The sequence below is a fragment of the Anopheles stephensi genome, chromosome 3, assembly GCF_013141755.1.
Source record: "Anopheles stephensi strain Indian chromosome 3, UCI_ANSTEP_V1.0, whole genome shotgun sequence".
NCBI lineage: Eukaryota > Metazoa > Arthropoda > Insecta > Diptera > Culicidae > Anopheles > Anopheles stephensi.
The window spans coordinates 11,267,687-11,289,724 of NC_050203.1; the positions used below are offsets into that span (position 1 = coordinate 11,267,687).

The window sequence follows — 22,038 nt, forward strand, 5'->3', positions numbered from 1 at the left end:
GGACACTTTTACTTCTGTGCCGATTTATGCTCGATGCTTGTACGATGCGACGTTTCCCGCTTTCGTTTCGGACCCGGGGTAAAATTAGCCGACGTTGCTAGGTTTATTTATTTATGCTTGTTTGTGCTTTTTCCCAGTTCCTGCCAACCTTGATATCTGTGATCCGGAGCGGTCCGGGAAGTCTTAATGACCGCAAAACGTTTGCATACGGTGCGTTTGCGCCGGCCGTGTTGGCGTTGAAGAACGAAAGTAAATGAGAGAAAAAGTTTCCTAATTACTAGGCCGATCGAATTAAGGTCACTTTTGTTTTTTTTTTCTTTATCATGTACGAAGACCATTTGAAGATGCTTGCAGTGGTGCACCAAGAGAGTGTACCCGGTGGCGTGATGTTGTGTATAGCTCATTAGTTCGGGGCTGTGCGCTGATGAGATGTGTGTGATGCTCATCGATTTGCCACTATTATTGCTGCCGTCCAGAAATAATTGAGCGTTCAGATCAATGGCGCAAGGGACGTCGGCTGGTCGAGATGATGCCTCAGAGGAAAAAAAAGGTTACCCTCCTAATGTGCTTTATTGAGGGCTTGAGGTCGACGTGACGCCATATCGATGTTTCGCGTAAAATAACAATGTTAAATAGCCTTTTCGTTTTCTAGGCTTCGAGGGAGTATTTTCCAATTTTGGCGTCGGAAAAACAAGCTATTATAAGAATGGTTTGGAAATACTGGAACAAAATAATAATTCCTGCCCCGTTAGGATTGCATTTACAAATAATCATCCCGTTCACCCGTTACAACCTTACGCCACCTTAGACACTGCTTTCCGATAGTGCATTACAGCAGCAAAATCCGTGCCCTGATTAGCTGATATTATAAGCTCTTGTAGAGAAGCAACATTCCAAGCAGCAGCCAAAAGAACAGTTTCTGTGGTTTACCCCCGCCGAACAGCATCGAAGCTGTTCGGGTTGACCTAGAAAATGATCTAATTAAATTATTCCCCTGCTTAACGGACGCAATATTTTGAAAGGTGCCCGAAAAAGCAACCAAATTCAATTAAGCCCACTATGCACGATCGCGCGAACGCAGCAACAAACAACCCACACCAACACACTGCCGCCCGATCGCATCGTGTTGCTGCTGCGCAATCCATTCACACGTACACAACACATTCCACATCGTCACACAACATAGCGACGGCGCGTGCATACGGTGCGCACCAAGCATTAAACCATCACCAATACAGATGTATCGGAGGGTGGAAAAATGCACACAGTTTTGTGATTCCGATGCGTGAAGGTTGGAAAGAAACGGACCGAGAAAGGTGCTGATGGTAGGAACGAGATGGAAGGGCCCGGGTGGGATTAGTGCAAGCGCGGTTTCCGGAGACTCCTAGAGGGAAAGTGGATTTGATGGTGATTTTTCCTGTTTTTTATTCGTTGTGATCAAAAGTATTTTTAATATATTTTTTTTATAAGTGAGTGAGTGAATTGAGATAGCAATTTAATTAAAGGGTTTTTTTCATAAAAAAATGAGCAAACTTACGAACAATTATTTGGTGAGGATTACTCTACTATCAATTATTCTACATCGTTATGCAATCTTCAACGGTTTACAGACTTTCTTGCGTCCTTTACAATCTAGAAGAATATGAAATTTTATTGTATATTAGAATTAATGAGCTTCGGGTTGAAAATTATAACTTCAATTAGAAGAAATTTCTCGTCATTTGTAGCTTTGATAGACCTATTTATTTGTCTTTGGCAGGAAAGTTAGGTAAGGTTAACAATTTCAAATTATTGGCTTATTTTTCGGAAGAAAGCAAACTGATAAAAAATGTCATTTCTGTTTGAAGTATCTATCAAGTACCATAAAAAATCGCTCTGCTTCTATTTTTCATTTAACTTCGAGGAAAAATTGTCTTGGTCAGCGATTTCTGTGTTGCTGGAAATTATTGTGCACAATATCCTCGAAAGATCTTCTTAGCCTTCGATTTCTGGCTTACTGGACTTGAAGCAATAATTCCTGCTGGAATGTTCCATACGGGATTCGATACCCGTTATTTACAAGTAAAAGCTTTGTTTAAATATCTGAATTTTAAATAATATTTACATAAAATGTTTTTATCTGCAGATTTTGCTCTTTTAAAATATCTTTTTTTTCCAATGTAAAGTATTTTAACGTGGTTCAGTAAAATAAATTGCCTGCTGTTAAAAATTGTTGTGTAAATTTCTGTCCGTTTAATGGTTTAAAAATAATTCGTACGTATACACACGTAATCAAATCTTTATATTCATCTCTCCAAGAGCTGAAGATGTCAAAACAATCAAAACAAATTCCCCTCCCTTTCTGTAATTTATAATAAATAAACAGAAAACAGTTATATCTCATCGTCAGCTCACCAACATCAATACTTTTCTCACCCCGCCGAAGCCCGTTCCTAAGAACCGTAACCGGGAGCAACATTTTCAAGGTATTCCGGTCTGCGGGCGCGTTGAAGTCTCCCGGCCGAACGCAACAAACTTATTCGGTCCGTAGCCTCGTAGCGGTAAAGAGTAAGTCGAGCTGCGCACAGTTTGTTGTGCCTTTGCTGCCCCCTCCCTTTTCTCGCTGGTTTTCTCGCGATCTCCGCCTCAGTGCCGTTGCGTTTTGCGCGGCGCCCACTCTCCCAGTGTGTGTGTGTGTTCTTGTTTCAACTATTTAACTTTTGCTAACACCGCGAGTGAACGAACGATCAGCACCGTTTTTAAGTTTTGGTAGCTTAGACATAAATTAGGAATATGCTTTTGGGGACTGTTTTGCAGTTCGGCTGTGGCCCACCCGTAGTGTTTTTGTCCGTTCCGTTGTGTGTTTCAAATTTAGTTTAAGCCTTTAGCGATTATTAATTTTTCTCAGTGCTTTTCGCTTTATCGTGTTTAAAAATTCATTCCTAACTTCGTCACCCGCTGGTACGAAAAGGTGGTTTAAGGTAAAACACAACTTCCCTCAACATCTGGCCCGCAGCCGGGGCCCGACAGTATAGAATATGTGCTGAGCAGATCGGTCTTCGGTGAACGCAAGGTGTAGAGCCGACGAGGTGGATTGCGTGTTTTCTGTTTGCCTTTAACCGTCCGGTCCGTGCTGACAAAGATCGTGTTTGAAGATATCGTTGACGTCGTCGGTGTGGTGTGCCGTACAGTGCGTGTGTACTCTGTCCTCCGTTCCGTTCCGTGCTGGGCTGTGCGAGAGCGTTCTGGGGCGATAAATTCTTCACGTTAGCTTATTTCGGTGCTGTTTTGTTTGCTCTCAGTTCCCGGGTGGCAATAACCCATTTTTCATAATTTAATATTTATTTTCCTCTTTTTCCTCCCTGTTCCGTTTCGGTTTGATGGTGGTGAAGCGAGCGAAAAGAGCAAAACGGGAAATGCAAGTGTGTTGGGTGTAGTGCGATGTGCGTGCAGTGAGCTGCGGCCGAGATCCTGTGCACGAAACGCAGTGTTTGCAGGTGGTGTGCATCCAAGAGCGAGATAGAGAGAAAGAGAGAGAAATAAAAAAGTGCAGTGTGTACGTGTGCTTTTGTATGTGTGAGTGTGCGGGCAGATAAGAAGCAGTAAAAGGAGCCGCCTTTTGAGCTGCGAGTCCGAGAAGGTGCTGGGAGTCAGTGACAGGGCCGGAGGACACCCTCGAAACAGGATTGGTTGAGGACCCTGTCCTCGACGTACAGCAGCCCCCGGGGCGATCGTGCTCATCAAAAACGAAACGGTCGGCAACAGTAGAAAGAGAACCGCGGCCGTACACTAACAACAAGGAAAAACGGCAAGAAAAACCGCCACCATCGATCACCAGCGCCCGTGTTCGTTTGCTTTTGGTGTGCAGGCCGTTGCATAACCTCGACAAAGTGGAAAGTAAGTAAGTCTTGTAAGTGAGCAGGCACGCTGTGTCCACTTACAATGCCGACCCCGAGATGGTTACCGGTTATCGAACGCTGCTGTCGGGTGAGCTGTGTTTTTCCTTTCAAATTTTGCTTCATTCGTTTGCCGAAGTCCGACGGAAAGCTGGATTCCTTCTTATTGCTGGAAGTATCGGCGGATGTCCTTCAGAATGCAGATGGATTGCAGATCGTTTATCCTTACTGGGATACGTTTAAGCTCAAATTCATCTTTGATTTACAAAGACAATATGGTTGGTGGGATCGCATAGATGTAGTTTATTGTGAGCCAGTCATGATAAATATTCTGATCAACATCTGTTTGCTGAGTTGGAAATTGTGGTGCGATTTTATTGTTGTAATGTGCTATGAACCACACAATTTTTATGTTCTAAAGCTAAATTTGAAGTGGAATCTTACTGAGGTAGTATAATCTGAGCCTCAGGAAGAGCCTTTCAATAGGCAAATATTAAGTTTATGGTAAGAGCTACGCACAGGACTCCCTTACAGCTTACTATGAATAACCAAGGTAACATATTCGGTGGGATCGTATTAGCATTGTGTCGTACGAGCCGCAGCAAGAGACCCTCAGCAGGCTATGATTTGGTTTGGAATAACAGAAGCTTAAAATACATCAACCAATAATCATAGCCCAAAAATAAGTTCTCTCCAAAAAAACAGGGGGCATTCGATTACGGATAAACCCGATACTTTAACAGTTTACCTTGATCGGTGCCAATGCTCTGTAAAGTCCGCCGTCACGATTGTTAATAATTCGTCGATTCTCTTAACCCTTCCTGGAGCTTGGCTGACTACCGTTTGATTGGGACAAGAGATGTCGAGAAGTTGATGTTGTTGTAGTTTTTTTTTTGCATACACTTCAACCGTCATGACTTGAGCGGATTCACCCGGATCGTTCGAACGATCGGGATCTCAGATTTGAGGATGATCTCAGCAGATGACCTAACGCGGCACAGCATTTGCCAAACGGCCCCTAATGCCTAAATATGACGCAGCCAACATAAGCTACCGGGTCCCATCCCAAGGCCAATCCGGCTCCATCCGGAAGTGATCATTTAGGGGGATGATTCGGATCTTTTTCTCCCGACACGAAGTCACGATGAAACCGTATAATTTTATCACGCGCGATGATTAGTGCTTCTGCAAAACATGCCTCCGTACGAGGCAGGATGTTGTAGGATCGTCGGTCCACAGCAAAACCAACTTTGTCGCGGTAGTTTTTCCGACACCTACCTATACGGCATAACGGCATCCCTGGTGGTGGGAGTTTTCTTCCCCGGGTTCCACCATTTAAACAAATCTAGATCCCGGCCGATCCCTGAGGCATCACTTTCCTCGCTCTACTTAACCCTTGCCGGGCCGTTAGCTTGTTCCCAATGGAGATTTTTTACTGTATGTATGCGATCGTGTGGAAAATTCGCACATGCGGCATGCGTTCCGGAATGCATGTGTGTGCCCTTTTTTCTTTGCTTTGCCGAAGGTGAAGTGGAAACAAAGCGGAAAAAAAAACAAAAAAGGGAACAAGCAGTATTGAGGTTATGCAATGGGAAATTAAGCATAACTGTGTATGGTGAGCGATAGGCGAAGGCAACGTCCAGCAAAGACCCGTAGCGACCTTCTCCACTGCAAGACAAGCACCATTCAAGCGGGCTTTTAGCTTGTACGTTCTCATGAACTTTTCCCTCCGACACGTTGGAACGTTCTTGTGGCTTGGACCGTTCTTCCCCGTCGTAGATCACCGTTCAAGCACTTGCACTGCCCACCAAACGGAGCAAGGTCGAGGGGCATTCGTATCGTAGGAAAATTGGCCACCATAAAGCCTATCAGGCAAACTCAGGTGCGAACGTTGAAATAGCAAAGTCGTGAGTGATTGAGGTGTTTGTTCGTGTGTACACTAAATTTGCGTGCCTGATTTAGGTAATAAAAGCAGCACAGTTTAGCTGCACACACCCGCACGAACTTTAATGGCGTAATTCTTTTGTCTTGCTTTCTTGCATGACTCACGGGTACGGGTTTGATCGATTTGGAAAACACAGAGAGAAAATCTGATTTATTCTTGTACGCACACTCATTTCTCGGCTCAAGAACGTCTTCTTCTTCCTCCTTGTGGGTGGTGGGAGTTCAGCAAGATAAATCGATCCTCGATCCCACACAAAATCCAACCGTACGCAATAAAAACCCAACATCCCCATCGTGGGGGAGACACATACTGGGCCGGGATAGACGTTTACTTAGCCAAGTAAACTCCACTTCAACGTGACACATTACGTTGCGTCGATTAACCTTCAACTCTCATGGACTTTACGTTTCCCCTCGAGCAAACACACACACACTCACAATCTCGTGGCCGTGTAGCATGATGTCATCGAGAGACTACGACCCGATGCCTGTGCCTAGCCGACGTTTGTGTGTGGAGGCGTTCGAAGCTCACGTGCACCCACGCTACCCAAGCCTCTGCTGACTTCCGTCACTGATGGAGCTGCATCAGCAAAGGCGACGTGGCGACCGCTTCTGCCACTCCGCTCCACGGTCTCCCCAGTCTGGTCTGTGACCTCTCGCCTTCTTCGCACGGCACGCCATGTGCTTGTGAGTAGGTGTAAGCAAACCGAGATCATTCTCGGATCGGCTACGGCAAGAATACGCAGTCTTCAATTACTTCATTTGCACGCCGTCAAGGGGGGATGGATGGATGGATGGATGGATGGATGGTGTGTTGATTGCGTTAATTTCATTACAGTCGGAAACAAAACCTGCTGCCTTCTGCCCTCCCCAGATGCTTTTCCATTCCACGCCTGGGTCTCAGGTCTCTAGCACATATGCTTTGGAGGTGAAATACAATTGGCGAATCCCGGTGGTTGATTATGATGGTGGGGTTAGCAAGATGCCAACGGGTAATTCGCAACCATACCAACCTTTTGCACTGAAACGCAAATTGGCATGAATGGGTGAGCGTGTACCAACATCGGAGAGAAAAATAATGGTAGTTCTAGGCATAATTCACACCGCAGCACGGTTTTTGGCAATGGCATGCTGGTTGCAGGTTAGGTCGAGGCGATGTGTTTATCATGTACTGTTTTGTATGTCGAAGCTATTAGTGGGAACGAAAAAAATGTACTATTTAATGCACTTGAGAGAAGGCATTAACTACAGATAATTCGAAATCGTTCTAGCTGTGTAAAATGGAGAATTGAGGCCAATGGCCAAAATTGAGGTTCGTCGCTTTTAAGCCATGGCATTTAAGTCTTTTGTATGCAGAAGCCTCTTTTTCACAGATTAGGCATTTAAAGAATTATCTCGATTTCAAAATCCTTTTCTTTAAATTCAAAATGCTTAAATAAAATTGATTCATTATTCACTGCACAATTCACTGACATTAGTCAAGAAGAAAAACAATTAAATTAGCTTAAACTTGAGGCTCGTTCGCTTACCCGCATTGAAGTCTATTGTATGCAGACATCCCCATTGCACACTCATTCTCATTTGACTCTTGAGCGCTTGATTCGAATGTTTATCACCGATCACCTCGAGCAAGATGATCGTGCGTCATGATAGAAAAGAAACCAGCACACAACAATCCATACGTTGAACCTGAATTTCTTACCAAACCAACCATCCAGCCGGGGGGAAAATGCTTCGACCCCTCAAAAATAATAACATCGCGTAGCAAGCATCGAGGAAAGCATCGGCCAACCAGCCAGCACCCATACATACGCTTGCATGTGCCCGGCCAACCAACCAACCAACCAACCGCTGCCGACACGGTCGAGCCAAGAATCCGTTACATTGGCGTACGCCGAGGTCATTGAAAGCAAACGTACTTTTCGTGCGGTTGCTTCGCTCGCATACGACTGCTGTACGCATTAGATTGACCACTCGCTCGAGTGCGTGCGTGAGTAGCTGCGTGAAGGTAAAAAAATAAAAGGGTAGCCACCTTCTACCGGATCGCCAGGGCAAATGGAAAATAAATTGAAATTCGATTTCCCAATCGAATGCCCAGTTGCTGCGTAGTCAGTACCGCTAGGATAGCCAGCGGTGGCCCCGGCGGTACGTCTCGCGTTGTGAATGATTGAGAATGGAAAGCTTTCACCAGATGTGCGTTTTAGACGGGTGTGTGGCGTTGGTGAAAGAATTCTTTATATCACACACACACACGCACACTCTCGCCAAAGGAAGACCTTGGGAATGCATCGCGGCTAGTGTAGCTAACCAGGTGTAGCATAAGGTGAGATAATACCGATTAACAACGTATTATGGTTGGGTGGGAAGTTTATTGCACTCTTACGGTATTTAATAACCAACCCTCGGGTGGAAGTTTTGTAGTGCCCGACAAACGCAATGTAAGCAAAAGATTTCAATGCTTCCAGATGGCACGAACTGACAAAGTTTCAAATCTTTCCGAAATCGAAATAAATCAGTCTGCATTAAAGCAGAACAGGCATAAGCATACTCGCCGATTGTGAAAGAGCTGCATGATTCGAACGAGGACAGAGCAATTTTCGAATCAATTCGATACATCCTCCCGGTGCGCGGTGTCTTTCGGGCCGGGGCCGGATGACGATCGATCGAGGCTACGCCGCTTCAAACGGAGCTCACGTTTGCGCGGTTAATTATTGCTTCCTCTTCACAAGCCACAACCTCACTCGTTCATCACATTTTCTCCCTAGATGATCGATAAAATAAAATAGAAAAACTGTTTTCAATCTTAAGCCGATCGTATCGTATCGATCGATCGACGGAGTCTCCATTCGAGCGCCCGGGAAGGTCGAAGCTTCACGTGCGCGTTAGGGAAGGAAAAACGCTAAAAATAGGTCAGCTCAAATTAAAGATAAAACGAGAAAGAAAGAGAGGTGTCTTTTGTCTATCCGAACCGAACCGGCTGGTCGGTCGGTCACGACTAATCGACGATCAATGCGAGTAACCGCGTAAATCAAAAAGCAAAATCCCTATCGGAGTTCAGTTATTGATGGAGAGCAGCGCCGTGTTGTTGGACTGCTGGGTGAGTAGAACAACCTCTGCCTTAAATGTGGCCCAAACGCCTCATTAGCTATTAACCAACTCGAGTGGCCCAGTTATTGCACGGGAGCCTCACTCACCTCACTAGGCTGAGAGTGTTGCGAATGTTGTAAATTTAACAAATTATAGTTTTGTACTGCGACTGCTCCTCGGGTCTGTTTCGAGTAGAGCAACAGTCGACAGGAATCCGCGAGCAATCGAAACCAATAATTTATTCCACGCTGGTACGCTGGTCAGCAGAAGATCAGCAGCACGATCTGCAGAACCACCAGTTCGGAGATGGAAATTGTACAAATGTGTTTCCATCAACCATCAACATCCGGCGGCCGTCTGCCGAACCGTCGGCAGGATTTGTAGGCCACCGCAAAAATGTCTGCGAGGATCACAACAATTTGGCAAATATTTAAATTTTTAATGAATCGTTTTCGGGGCCTCTCGGGGGCAGTGAAACTGAGAGCCGGTTCAAAGGAGAGTCAAGAAAAAAAAATCAATTAGAAGGCAACCAGCCGCAGGCAAATGTAAGGCGAGCGAACGGAGCAACATAATTATAGCGTTCTCTAATCGTGGATTAAATATTTTCCGCTCCACTTTTGACGGTTTGCGGATGGATCCACCGACCGAAAGGTCCAATCGGTGTTAGAAGCAGAACGTGAAGAACGATCGATTCCTTCTATCTCGTCCGGGTGACACATTGCTTATCGCACAAAGCGCACGGGATTGGGACGAATGTCTTCCCGAGGGGCCTTGCGCCTTAACGGGGGTTGCATATCAATTAATGGCCACTGGTGCACACACATTTTCGTCAGAATTCCTACCCTATCGAGGAACGGTGCCGCTGGCAGCATTTAATGGGAATTCTATGCAAATGCCCTCCTGACTCGATGTTTGCTTTGGGTGATGTGTGGTGAAGAGTGCGCTGTCGGATGGGGTTGAGAAGCTTTATGACGATAAAGTTGTCGGCCATCTTTGGATTACCGGTTACAGATGTAGCCGTTGCATACCGATCGGCTTACTTAAAGCAATATTTATGGTTTGTGGGAAGGTTTTGGGCAAGTGAATAATGTTATTGCGGCTATTTGTAAAGATTAATTGATTGGGCTTGGGGTTTGAGAACTTCTTCATTCTAATGCAACGCTTATTTATTGTCTGGAATGTAATATTTTATGGATTTTCTTCATTCTAATTAGTAAAGGTGCTAATTATAATCGTGTTTTATTGGTAATTTTCTGCTTGTTTGAATTTAGAAGTTGTTGAAGTGTCTTGACATTTTTCTATGATAAAACAAATCATTTATAGTGCAGCACTTAAACAAAATGAGAAGCAAGACAAAAATCCGCAATCAGTACATCACATCAACATCCCCATCCAGTGCTTCTAACAGTACTCCATTGTTCTCCCAACACCATCCCTATTGATCTAGTTTTGTGATCAATTTTACGCACAACGGTAGTTAATGTTCCCATACGCTAACGTCATCATGCTCCATACGACGACGTTCGGCCCGTTGTCTCGCCGCGGTTTAGAATCACGCAGCAAAACATCAACAATTATCATGCCCTCTTAACATACCTTACCAATTTCATTGTACCGGGAAGGCTTTCTTCTCCGTGATACAGTTAGAAAAAAATGGTGTCTTCATCCTTCTTGCTTGGCCTGCTTGGTTGTTGTGTTCGTCTCCATTCTTTTGAACTAAGAAAGAACGCACCTCAGGCACGCGCCTGATTATGAGTGTCCTATTAAGAGACTGTGAAAAATCGCAATAGAAAAAAAAACGAGTTTGGTTTGGGGAGTTATTCAGTTCGCTCCGTATAAATGTTTACGCCTTGTGGTTACCTCATTGAGGGAGTCGGCTCTCGGAGACTGCCTTCGACGATCGCCAAGAAGGGGATAAAAGGGATTTTCAATTCGCTCCACTGTCTGTGTACTGTGTATACCATGCACCTCGATCGCAAAGATCAGGGCGATAGTTTTGGGCCTTATTTGCTGCCCTTTTTTCCTCTTTTTCCATTCAGCTGCCTTTGTAGCTGCAATTAACATACAATCACCGGATCACCGGGGTCCGTTTGGTGCTCCGATCAAAAGCCGGGCTGCCGGGGGTTTTCTATAGGGAAATGTTTCACCTCTTTAAGCTGAACAAGTTCTGAGGCTTCGGTGTGATATACTACCGATACAAAAGATTGTGGTAAGCGACGAACCCTCGTTTTTTTAGAAATGCGAAAAAAGAAACAAGAATCAAAGCTAAAGCAGTACTTGAAGCCGTAGTTACGTTTGTGAAGAGTCACCTAGTCGGGAAACGGGTGTCGTAAGATTAGCTTAAAGGCCTCTCTTTTTTTCTTTGGAAGACTCTTGCGCTTCTTGCGCCCTTGTTCAAATAACTGTCCGCGCGAGTATACAAAAGCAACCTAACGGAATTAATTAGACCAAATTCTCACCATTACGTGGCACGGCACTGGGTCGATCACTTGGCTGCAATCTAGCCAAATTAGGTCTGGTTTTATAGGGGGGGCCGAAAGAAACAGCTTACCAGATCAAATCTTCCTAAAGAAACGCAGGGAAAAACAGGCAGATTTCGTATGATTGATAACGGCACAGCCTCTAATCATTGTTGGGAAGCGGCTACTGACATCAGAAAGAGAGGATAAGGTCACAGCGAATGAATGTTGATTTTTCTTTTATTACCGCACACCGTAAACGACGAGGCTGAGCCGGGGGGTTGGTGTAGCAGAAGGGGACACTATTCAATTTTGTAAAGTCATCAAAAGGCGACCCACTTTCGGCGAGCACGATTCCGTTTCGTTTTGACACCTCACCTTTTCGGCGGTCGTTGTGTGTGTGTGTGTTTTTTTTTTTGGGGACCCCAAAGCGAAGTGATCTGTTTCGAACAGGTTGGCGAGGTCATCTTAAGCTCGGTTGGAAAGGGACTTCAGCTAGCCAGGTCGGGTCTTTTTAAACTCTTATCCACACGGCGAGGGTGAACATCGCTTTGTACATCGTATCATTAAATGATCTCCATTTTTGGGGAAACTGCTTTCGATCTGCATGACCCGTGTATGTGTGTGCAAAATTGCTCTATTACGCAACGTAAAAAGTTGTCACGGCGAAGGAAAAGGTGGAATAAATGGAGCTGAAATCAGAGTTTGATCAGTGTTTGATGAAATCCTTCTGAGGGAGCAATTACTTACGGGAGCGCAAAGGTGTGCAAATAATCGACCGACCGATTTTCGGCGATTCCGTTTAGCTAGAAATTGAGGCAATTGCGAGTGCCCGGTAATGGATCGCCGTCAGCAAATTGTAAAAGATTTGCGCACTGAAAGTGATCAACGTGATTAATGCGCATTGTTGGTTGGTTGGCTGAGCGGGCGAAAGGATTGCTCAATGAGATCAGCAATTATGTCATCATTATCGTTATGCCAAAACACCTTTTTGCTGTTGCTTATTTATAATACCAGACAGCTAAAGGATAGGAAGCTCTAGGTTGTTTGCTTGATACCTACTAAAGAGGCCGCGCGAGTGTGTGTGTGTGATTTTCCTCTATTGTTACTACCAACTCAAGCTTGATCGTACCGAAGGTGAACTCATCTTGACGCTTCAGCCTCCCCGCGAGCGCATCCTATACGGCACAATTAGCTGATGGTGGCGTCACTGACAAAACATGAATTGCCAATAAATAAAGTAGACAGTACAAAAAAAACAAAACTATCATTAACTCCCTGTTGCGGGTACGGGATGGTGCTTGGGCAGCGAAGAATGCTAATTGTAGAACGGCTCCGCGAGCCGCTTTAGGCGATCGTACATTAATCAAGTATCGGCCCCGCTCGATCGATTAATCCGGGAACGGTCCCCCGGTATCCAACGGTACTGTTAGACGATGCCGGGACCGGATAGTTTCCGGAACGAGCGGACCTGCTTATGCAGCGAACGGGTTGTAATTATGCAGCCCGTGTGACGATCGCCAACACCCGGGCGGGACCGGCGGTTCGACGGTGATCAATCCATCAGCGTCAACCGGGCGACGGTGATGTCATAAATCTTGACACGAAAGACGAGACATAGATGAAGAAGACAACAAGGGGGGAAAAAAGCTTATAGGAAGGTCTCCTGGGGTGTTCCTGGGGGTTTTCGGATAGCATTCATCCGGATCTCATCAAAAAGTGGGGAGGACGGGGGGCATTGTTTGTCACGACTTCCTGCTTCGTTGTTTTGCATTCGATGAATTCTTTCGATGGATTACGCAACTGTTCGAATATTCGTGTACATTTGGTATTAAATAGAGGGTTTATTCAATTTGGTTGGGAAAACGAGTTACAATGTTAGTGACTCCAACACGGTGTTAATTATTGGAATCATATTTAACACATAACTCAACGATACGAGGGCTTGTTTGACTCAAGTCTTAATCTGGCGGCAATAAAATCTTAAACCTGCAAATATTATCAGATAATGATGCAAGGACTCAAATTTATACCGATTCAATGTTATCTATAGAATTGAAAATTAGACTAAAGCTGTTCCAAACTCCTGAAAATTTTAATTCCTCATAGAGCGGAACTATCGATCTACGGAGTAGAACAGTTTATTATCCCTACATCCGTCGACGTATAACAGAATTTAAAATTGATGATTGCGTCCCTGAACAATCGCTGGGTACGGTCTTAGAACGTTTTTAAACCTATGAAAGCCCTTGAATAATATTTAAAGGCTGAATTGTAAAATTGACGAATAAATCGATAGTAAACGAAATATAATTTATTTTTTGATGTGGAATAGAGGTGCCTCGAATATAGAATAAAGCGCTCTCCTGAAATCCTCTTAATGTAATGCTTGTTACGAGTGTAAACAGAAGTCAGATAATTAAGCAAGCCGTGCGTCAGGCTCACTCATCTGCCCCGATAAACCCCCCATAATTTTCGTCCAACGTAAAGGCCATTCGAAGCGAAGAGCAACCACAATGATCGCCTTAAGAAACTACTATCTGCCCATCCAGAGCTGTCTGTCCGTCTGTCTGTCTTTCTTTGTCTCAGCTAGATGATTAAGAGGATGAGAGCAAAACGAAAAAAAACCTACAAGACGTACCCCAAAGCCACACGAAAGGCCACACACTCCCGCAAATCATCGCGGCGGCTGTCGGCTGGTTGACAGTGGCATTATTTTTAGCCACAAACGCATGAGCCCTGGAGCAGGCAGCTGCAGATGGACGCCGCGCCCGGTAATGGGTTATTGTGGTTGATCTTTAGTCTACAAAACTTTTGCTCTTTTGCAGCGGCATCTGTACAACGGTGGGGGGGGGGGAGGCCATCTCTCCCGCGCTCGTTCGGCCTTCATGACAATTATAAAGGCTTTAAAGCGTGCTCGGGAGTGCTCGCAGCCATCTTGCCCGTGCGATTATCTCATCTCGTGGCAAAATCACATCATAATTATGTTTAAAATTGACATTGAAGCGAAGCGCAGCAGCGAGCAGCATTTCTTTATAGGGCACACGGGGGACCGATGGATCAGAACTATTAGTGAGCAGGGGGGCGAGTGTAGATTCGCACGGCAATTTGGGGAGCGTGTTTGTGTTTAAGATATTGTTGTGGCGGCGTCTCTATAAATAACGAACTTACTTTGCTCACTGCCCGGAGGAGGGAAGAAAAATGTCATTAATTGACAATTGTGGCTAGTCGTGTGCGAGTGATGGGAGACGAGGGGTTTGTCTAGTGTTTGTTGTTTTTGGTTGGACCGATAATTGATCAAGTCTTGGTGGAATGAATCGTGGTGGTGCATGAGAGGTTAATTAAAATTTTTGGGTATTTTCAAAGGTTGACAAATTTAGGAGTTTTATTTTGGTTGGTTAATCTATGGCTTAAAAGCAGTTTCATTATATTTCTACAATTTTATGAGGTTTTGCTGCCGAGTGGCCGATATTCTATACCATCCAATCTATTTCTATTTCTTCCACAATATAGAAGATTCTAATTTGATTGAAATTGATATGAAAACGTTTATAAAGAGGCTTATTTTTTTGTTTATAAAGAGGCTTTTGTTTGATTTTTTTGTTTCGTTCTGATCGTTTGGTTCTAGTGTTCACTGACCTTTCATATTTCAGCTTGTATTAGTATTGTTTCACTTGATTTAGTGCTATAATGTAGATTTATTATCTTGTGTCTTATTGTCTCATAGTTGTTTAAGTGTTTTCTTTTTTTACAATTATTTTATTAGTTTTTGATCTTTTTTTTAGTAACTTTATTGTTTAGAAATTCTATTTTATCATTTTTTATATGTTCTCCGTATTCACTATTACTTTTCCTCTCTTTCAATGTTATACGTCAGTTTCCAATTGTCTTATTTTTGTTGTTTTCTTCAATTTTCTTCTTGATTATTCTGATTTTACTCGTCTGCTTTAATTTATTGTTTTTCCATGTTTTAATATTTCTTGTACTTTTTTTCTTATACTTTTTTTCAAGAGAAATGGTATGGCCGTGTTGCAAATATTTTTCTGTAATTTTACTATTGAAAGTTAATTTTACTAGTTTTAGTGTGTTTTGTTCGTTTTCATCTTTTTTTTTTCTTTTTTTGTATGTAAGGTAAATCACTACACAGGTTTGGTATTTTCCACAGCTAATGCTCACGTTATAAATTCTTGTTGGAATATTGGAACTATTTGCACGAATGTTTGTCGCATGATATTTTCGTGCAATTAATTGAGTTTGAATTTTTATCATCTTTAATACATCTTTTATTTATATTAATTAATACTTCAAATTATTTTGTTCAAAGTTAGGTTAGTAGATATTTTTTTCTAACCTTTTGTCTTTTTTGTTTGTACAAACCATCTGATTTCTGTATTTACTTTATTACTATATTCATTCAATTTCTTGTACAATCATTTTTCTTCCAAGGTGTGCTTAATTGCGTTGGATATCTATTTTTCTAATTACCAACTAAGCTGGTTGTATCAGAGAAAACCCCCCAATTCAATTAGTGGAATTACAAAAGAGAGATCACTTTAATTTACGCCTTCGGAAGATGATGCAAACAAATACACAAAGCAAACAGCAACACAGTTTGTCGCAAAAATGGGAGAAAACAAGCCTGTTGTTGCATAAGCGTTCGGAAGAAATGGCTAACATCAGTTACTGGACATCATCATCCTGCTCCTCCTCGCCAAACCCCAAACCGAATCAACCTCACTGTCGAACAAACTAGCAATAAATAGCAACAGAGATGGAAAGACAAGGCAAACAGCAGAATGAAACGAAAAACAATAACGACCATCGCCAGCGAATTGTTTTCGATTTCCGAAAGGAAGCGGCACAAATGGTCGGGGTGTCTGTAACGAACCGCCCGGAACCGCAAACACAACGCCCGACGAGCCCTCCGCGTGCCCCGTTCCAGTCATTAACTCCTTTCACTTTCACGCATTCGTAAATCTTTTGCACATCTCCTGGCTACATTTGTACGGCGAGACTACCGCCCCGAGTACATCACCACACCCTGTTGAAGCGATGCATTAAAAAGCAATTTCATGACATGGGCGGGGGTTTATTCAATCTGCTTCAAATCAGATGGAAATGCCTGTATGGGATCAGCTTAGATGCGGTGGAATGGAATTTACGAGCCGGGTTGGAAAAAGAAGGGGTTTGCAAAAATTAATTTGTAAAACGTGCCATAACTTAGATTGCGTTCCCTAGTTTGCCCTCGTCTGCCCACACACACACATCCAACCGGGGCAAATCGTTTGTTGCAGCAAGAGATACCTTTCACTCATCACCCTCCGAGCAGCGGGTCGATCGCTATTTATTATGAATATTTGCAAATCAGGGTGGCGAAGCTGATCAACGTTCGACGCCATACTTCGATCGATTCGTTACGAAGCAGCCGAAGACATTAAGATGAACCACGGTACTGAAACCGCGTATCGTGTCGTCATGTTTGGGTGAAACAAAACCAGAGCAGCTTACAGCCGCTTATTTGCCACGAACAGGCACAGGCTTAATCAGCGAACGAGCATTCCGGCGGTAAGGGCGTGCCAGGCCATGCACCTTTTAAGCTCACGTACCGTGGTGAAGCTAATTTTCATACACCACCACGCCGCACGCAATAGGAGCGGGGCGTAGAAGGAGAAAAATCGTGCTCCATCCATATCTTGATGCCTCGTATGTGTGTTTTATGTCCTGCGCGATCGTGCACCGAAGGCGACATGACGCGGCCTATTGAGTTGAGCACAACCGTTTAAGGCACAAAATCCCGTGGTGACCGTTGTCGTGGGCTCTCTGGAGGGTTAAATCTGTCCAGTTGGTAATGTGCTGCGATCGTGTCCGATCTTGGGGTGGTATCGTGGGCTCCGACAGTCTTTGTACGTTGCGCGAGAGGTCAAAGCAAACCGTACAGGGGCTTTCAACCGTAGAAGGGAGTATTTGACCATTAAAATAGCGAGAGCTGAAATTAAATAATTTATTACATTCAATTTTGCAACAAAAAGGGTTATTATATATTCATTTTTTTTACTTAATTATTAAACAACTGCACTTCATGCAACTTCATAGCAAATATTCATCTTCGTCACCATTTTATTAATAATTTCATTATATGGTTGCCTTATCCCATTTTATTATTGCGGAAACCCTGTAACCCAAATGAAAAAAAAAAACACCGAACCACTTTATCAGATCAGAAATGCTTTACCCGATCGCGGGATAGCTTGGCGAATGTTTAGCCGCTTTGGCCGTCAATGATTTATTGGGCCCGTATTAAGAACCGTGCCGTGAGCCTCTGCCGCTTTGTCCGTACTTTGCAACAGATTTCATGATTTATGTGTCATGCCGGAGCGGGTTAGGTGCCTCCGGGGGGGAGGAGGGGAAACACATTCCCATCGCTAAGGTTTTCCGTTTTTTCAGCACCGCCATAAATCGAGGAGAAATAATTTCCTTCCATTTCATGCTCGGTGGCTCAAGAGCTCAATCTCCAAGCTCGAGAACCTTGGCAGAAGCTGGCGCCACTACTATGTGCTACACTAGAGGAAGGCACAGAACTCTCGTGACCATACGGTGAGAGCGGGAAACTGTTTGAAGGAAAAACTGATTAAGTCACTTCAGTTGGCAAAACACTCGGAACTCGGAAAGCTGCCATCGTCACCTACATTCACTTCCTTGACGAGGTGTGCGCGTGCATTTGATGGTCGATTGATGGCTTGCCTGGTTTCGCCCCACTCGGCAAGAGATGAGTGAAAGACGTAACCTCCAACTCGCACGGGCTTTGGTTGTTTGTGTGCGCGTTACGTCAACACGTGAATGAGGAGTTTCCACGTACGCGTTCGCGAAAGCGCGCCCACATTTCCGATGCCAACTGCTGTGAAAGATGCTGCGCACAGTCGTACGAGTAAGGCCACCGAAGAAAAAGCCAACAAAAATCGCCAGCTCGATCGGGGGTGAAAGCATCGTTCGTCTGCTTGGGGTGCGCTTTGCATAAAGTTTTCCACACACGCCAAAAACGCATCTTGTTTACGAACATAAAGGAAAACATAAAGCGGAAGAAAAGAAATATAATGCTGAGATGCTTCAACACGCTCGCACACCCATCCACTAGCCAGTAGTTGGGAAGGTGCGAAGGAAATAAAATGTGGGGATAAAATAAAACGGGGAGGAAGAAAATGTGCGTTTCCTATTTCCTACTTCCGAATGTAGCACAAGCGATCGTACCGCATCGAACCGGTTCCGTTCCGAAGCGAAGGAAAAACGTTACGGGCCGCATTCGCGACGTCTCATTTCCGGCTTGTCGGATTTTTTTTTATTCGCGTACGACAAACACCGATGACAACGCATTATTCAATATGGAGGATTTTATCATGCAAGACAAGTTTGTGAAGCTTTTGCAACGCGAGCCCCAACAACCTGCGCCGGAATGGGTGAAATTTGTCGATGATCTCATCTTGTGCGCAAAAATATCGCCTGGACTGGACATCAAACCAGTTTCAAACCAGGACGGGAACGAACCAGGGTGAGAAGAAATTGTCATCCAAAGATACGAGTGAAGACAGAAGAGGCGAAAATTTCTCTCTGCCTTCTGTGGCTTGTTTATTTAGTGATACTAAAATTGATCGTTCCATTTGCCGAAAGCGATAAAATTAATCACATTCTGTTGCATTTGTTTGCGTTTGGAATATTTTATTTGTAAGCTTGCTTCTCGGTTTTCGTTTCTAAAACTGGTTCGATAAAAAGAAATTATTAAATGATCAATAAGGAAGATCACTAGCAAAATTAAATAATTAATTAGAGACTTAAGTCTAGAATTTTACATTAATCTTGCTTAAAGTAGAAGCCAGCTCTATTTTTTACAGTGAGGGCCGGGAAATATCAATGGCTTGTAATGTAGTATTTACTTTTATATTATAATTTCAAGTTTTCATGTTAAATATTTCCAAATGTCTTTTGGCTTACAAAGGTGTTCAGTTGATTTTGTAAACTCTTTACATGATATGGTAAACAAAGCAAGATGACATTGGAAGGACCTCAGATGATAGGGGAATCGAATACCTATTATTGTAAAGTTACCAGATGATATAGTAATCGTAGCCGGTGATATTGTACACGGTACCTGTTAGCACTTGGATAAGTGCGTAACCGACAGGTATAAACACGGGCTATGAGGATCGTTACTTTTACTCTATCAACTGAACAACGCTGTAGGGCATGGGCTCGCTATCTCGATATCTGTTAACCCATCGCTGTTCCAAAGCATTAGTTTTAACAAAAAAGAAGAATATTTAATTTGTAGATCACTTCACTTCCCAATCCAAAAACTGTTTCAAATGAAAAAGTGGAATTAGAAAGATCAGACGATCGATCGCTCGCCAAAAATCACCTGATTAACCTTTCCAAGCCAAGAAGTATGTTTTTTTGAGTGCTACAAAGCAAACCACTCACATATTCATGAGATGCTTCCATTTCTGCAGCTGGAAACAAGGTGGCCTTTTCCAAACGAACTGCATCTTCTTTTCAATAAGGAAATGTTCGACTTTTCCATTCCTTTTCGGCAAATCTAATTTCATAGCAGCAACGCTTTCTCTCGGTTCGATTTCCGCAAGCTCATTTGCATCAGTGTTTTATTTTTAATGTGTATTTCTCAAACTTTTAATTCCATTTTCTAACGCTTTTTTTCTTCTCCTCTCTCTCTCTCTCACTCATTTGCAGACACCTCAATGAAATCAACATGGAGCATCATCACTCGATAGTTAGCACGATACTATACGTTTTGGTAAGTGAAAAGTTGGTGGAAAACCGATCGAATCGATTTGGTGCTGATCGATCGCGGGGAAGCCGCAAAGTAAAAACCGTTGGCCCATATTTTGAAATTCATTAAACCTCACTCGAACTCGAAGTACGGTGGTGCGCGCGTCGGTTTCCTTCCCCTAGTGGCGAGCTGGTTTAGAGTATCCGATCACGTGTGTGTGTGTGTGTGTGTGTGTGTGTGTGTGTGTGTGTGTGTGTGTGTGTGTGTTTAATTTTAATTTCCTGTTGCGTGTCCAAACCGAATCGATCGTCTCGGGGCCCTGGAACGTCAATTAAAGTCAGTGCCTGGACGGCAAGACGCCACCCATGGAAGCGCACCCATCCGCCGGAGCTAACAGTAAAAAAAATGGAGAGTTGTCCCGTTGTAAGCGCGCAGATCGAGATAAGCATCCGCAAAAGGACGACGACGACTGGTAGCACAAGTCGCTTCCAATCACTGGAGCCCTTGCAAACGCGAGCATTCGCATCCGACGATAATGATCAATCCACAACGTCCTCGCCGCGTGTTGAACGTCCCAATCATGCGAACGTTTGTCGGTAACGTGATTGGGAACTAGTTTGCGATCGGTGTAAGAGTCCGTCTGGCGAGAGAGAGAGGTTCCACAAGGGTGGTCGTTTTGGCAAACAGGGAGGCACTCACCCTGGCTGTCCCACCAGAGCCGTTGCATCATGAACTGTCTTCTGACGCTCAGGCAGGCAACCCACCAGTCGACGAGCTGATCGTCACTTGTCAGTCGACTGTCGTCTAGCTTCAATCTCGTCTTCGGCTGGAATGCCGTTCGGGTGGATGTTCAGTGGGATGGCTTCCTGCTACTGCCATCGGGACAGAGACGTCTTGATATGTAAATAACACCACTCAACCCAACCTACCCGCGCCATGAAGCGTTCCTGAAGGGCAAGGTTTGAACACGGCAGAGCAATTTTATGGTATCCCGCTCCACACACACACAATTTCTGACACAATATCCCAAACGGTGATTACCTTGCAGAAACCCCAACCCACCGAAACGGACGCTGGAGTTCGTAGAATCTTTACCCCGGAGGCAGAGTTGAGAAGAATTTCGGCAGCCCGTTTTGTGTACCGAACCTGTTCGAAAGTAGGGCAACATGACGAGTCGTGTGTTAATGGCCCGCGAATGCGATGGGAAGATTAAGCACCGGGCCGCGTCGTTGTGACGCGTATGTCATGTAGTTGTGGGTTTTTTCGGACATCCTTCATTCTACTCGCAGGAATGCTTGACCGCCGAGTTTCGCAATCCGATGTTTATCAATATGGATATAGTATGTGTTAGTGGCGTGTCAGAAACCGAAGGACCCAAGAATTCCAATCAAGTTACCGGCGCCTTCTACGGTTTGGACGGCGTTTCGTAATTAATCCTTATCAGTTGTGGTGAGAGAAAAGAGGGTACGAATTCGAGAGCGAGAGATTGAGCTGGCAATTCCAATCCCACGAATTAATTCTGACGTAACTGACAGTCCCAATATGGCGGCCGATTTGAACGTTTCTATCCACTCCACTTGACTTCTGGTGGCGGTCAGAACGAATTCACCAGAGACAGCGATCCAACAGCGAAACTAACCCGGCACGGAGTCTTAGTGCTGACAGTAATTGCATGAGCACGATGGGAAGTTTTCACCTGTCGAGCCACGGTGCCCGGTATGTGGTGTAATGAGTTCTTCGGGCTGCAGTAGCTAGCCCTTCCCGACGTTAGAATGGCCTGCAAACAGCACGACCACACTCGAGATATAAAACGCGCAGTGGGGTTGCGCTTCCTCGAGGGACACACTTTGTAGCCACGCCATGACGGTGTGGCGGTGCGTGGCTCGTTGATGCAAAT

At 44.3% G+C, this 22,038-nt stretch overlaps 1 protein-coding gene across 1 annotated transcript in view; it reads left to right on the forward strand.

Annotated features, from left to right (window-relative positions):
• The first annotated feature begins 2,488 nt into the window (after positions 1–2,488).
• Positions 2,489–22,038, forward strand: part of LOC118514177 — a 39,850-nt gene continuing 20,300 nt past the window's right edge. Inside the window, exons 1-3 of the mRNA XM_036060847.1 lie at positions 2,489–2,547; positions 3,372–3,876; positions 20,102–20,165. Of these exons, the coding sequence (XP_035916740.1) occupies positions 20,121–20,165 (45 nt within the window). The 5' untranslated portion in view covers positions 2,489–2,547; positions 3,372–3,876; positions 20,102–20,120. The remainder of the gene's footprint in view (positions 2,548–3,371; positions 3,877–20,101; positions 20,166–22,038) is intronic.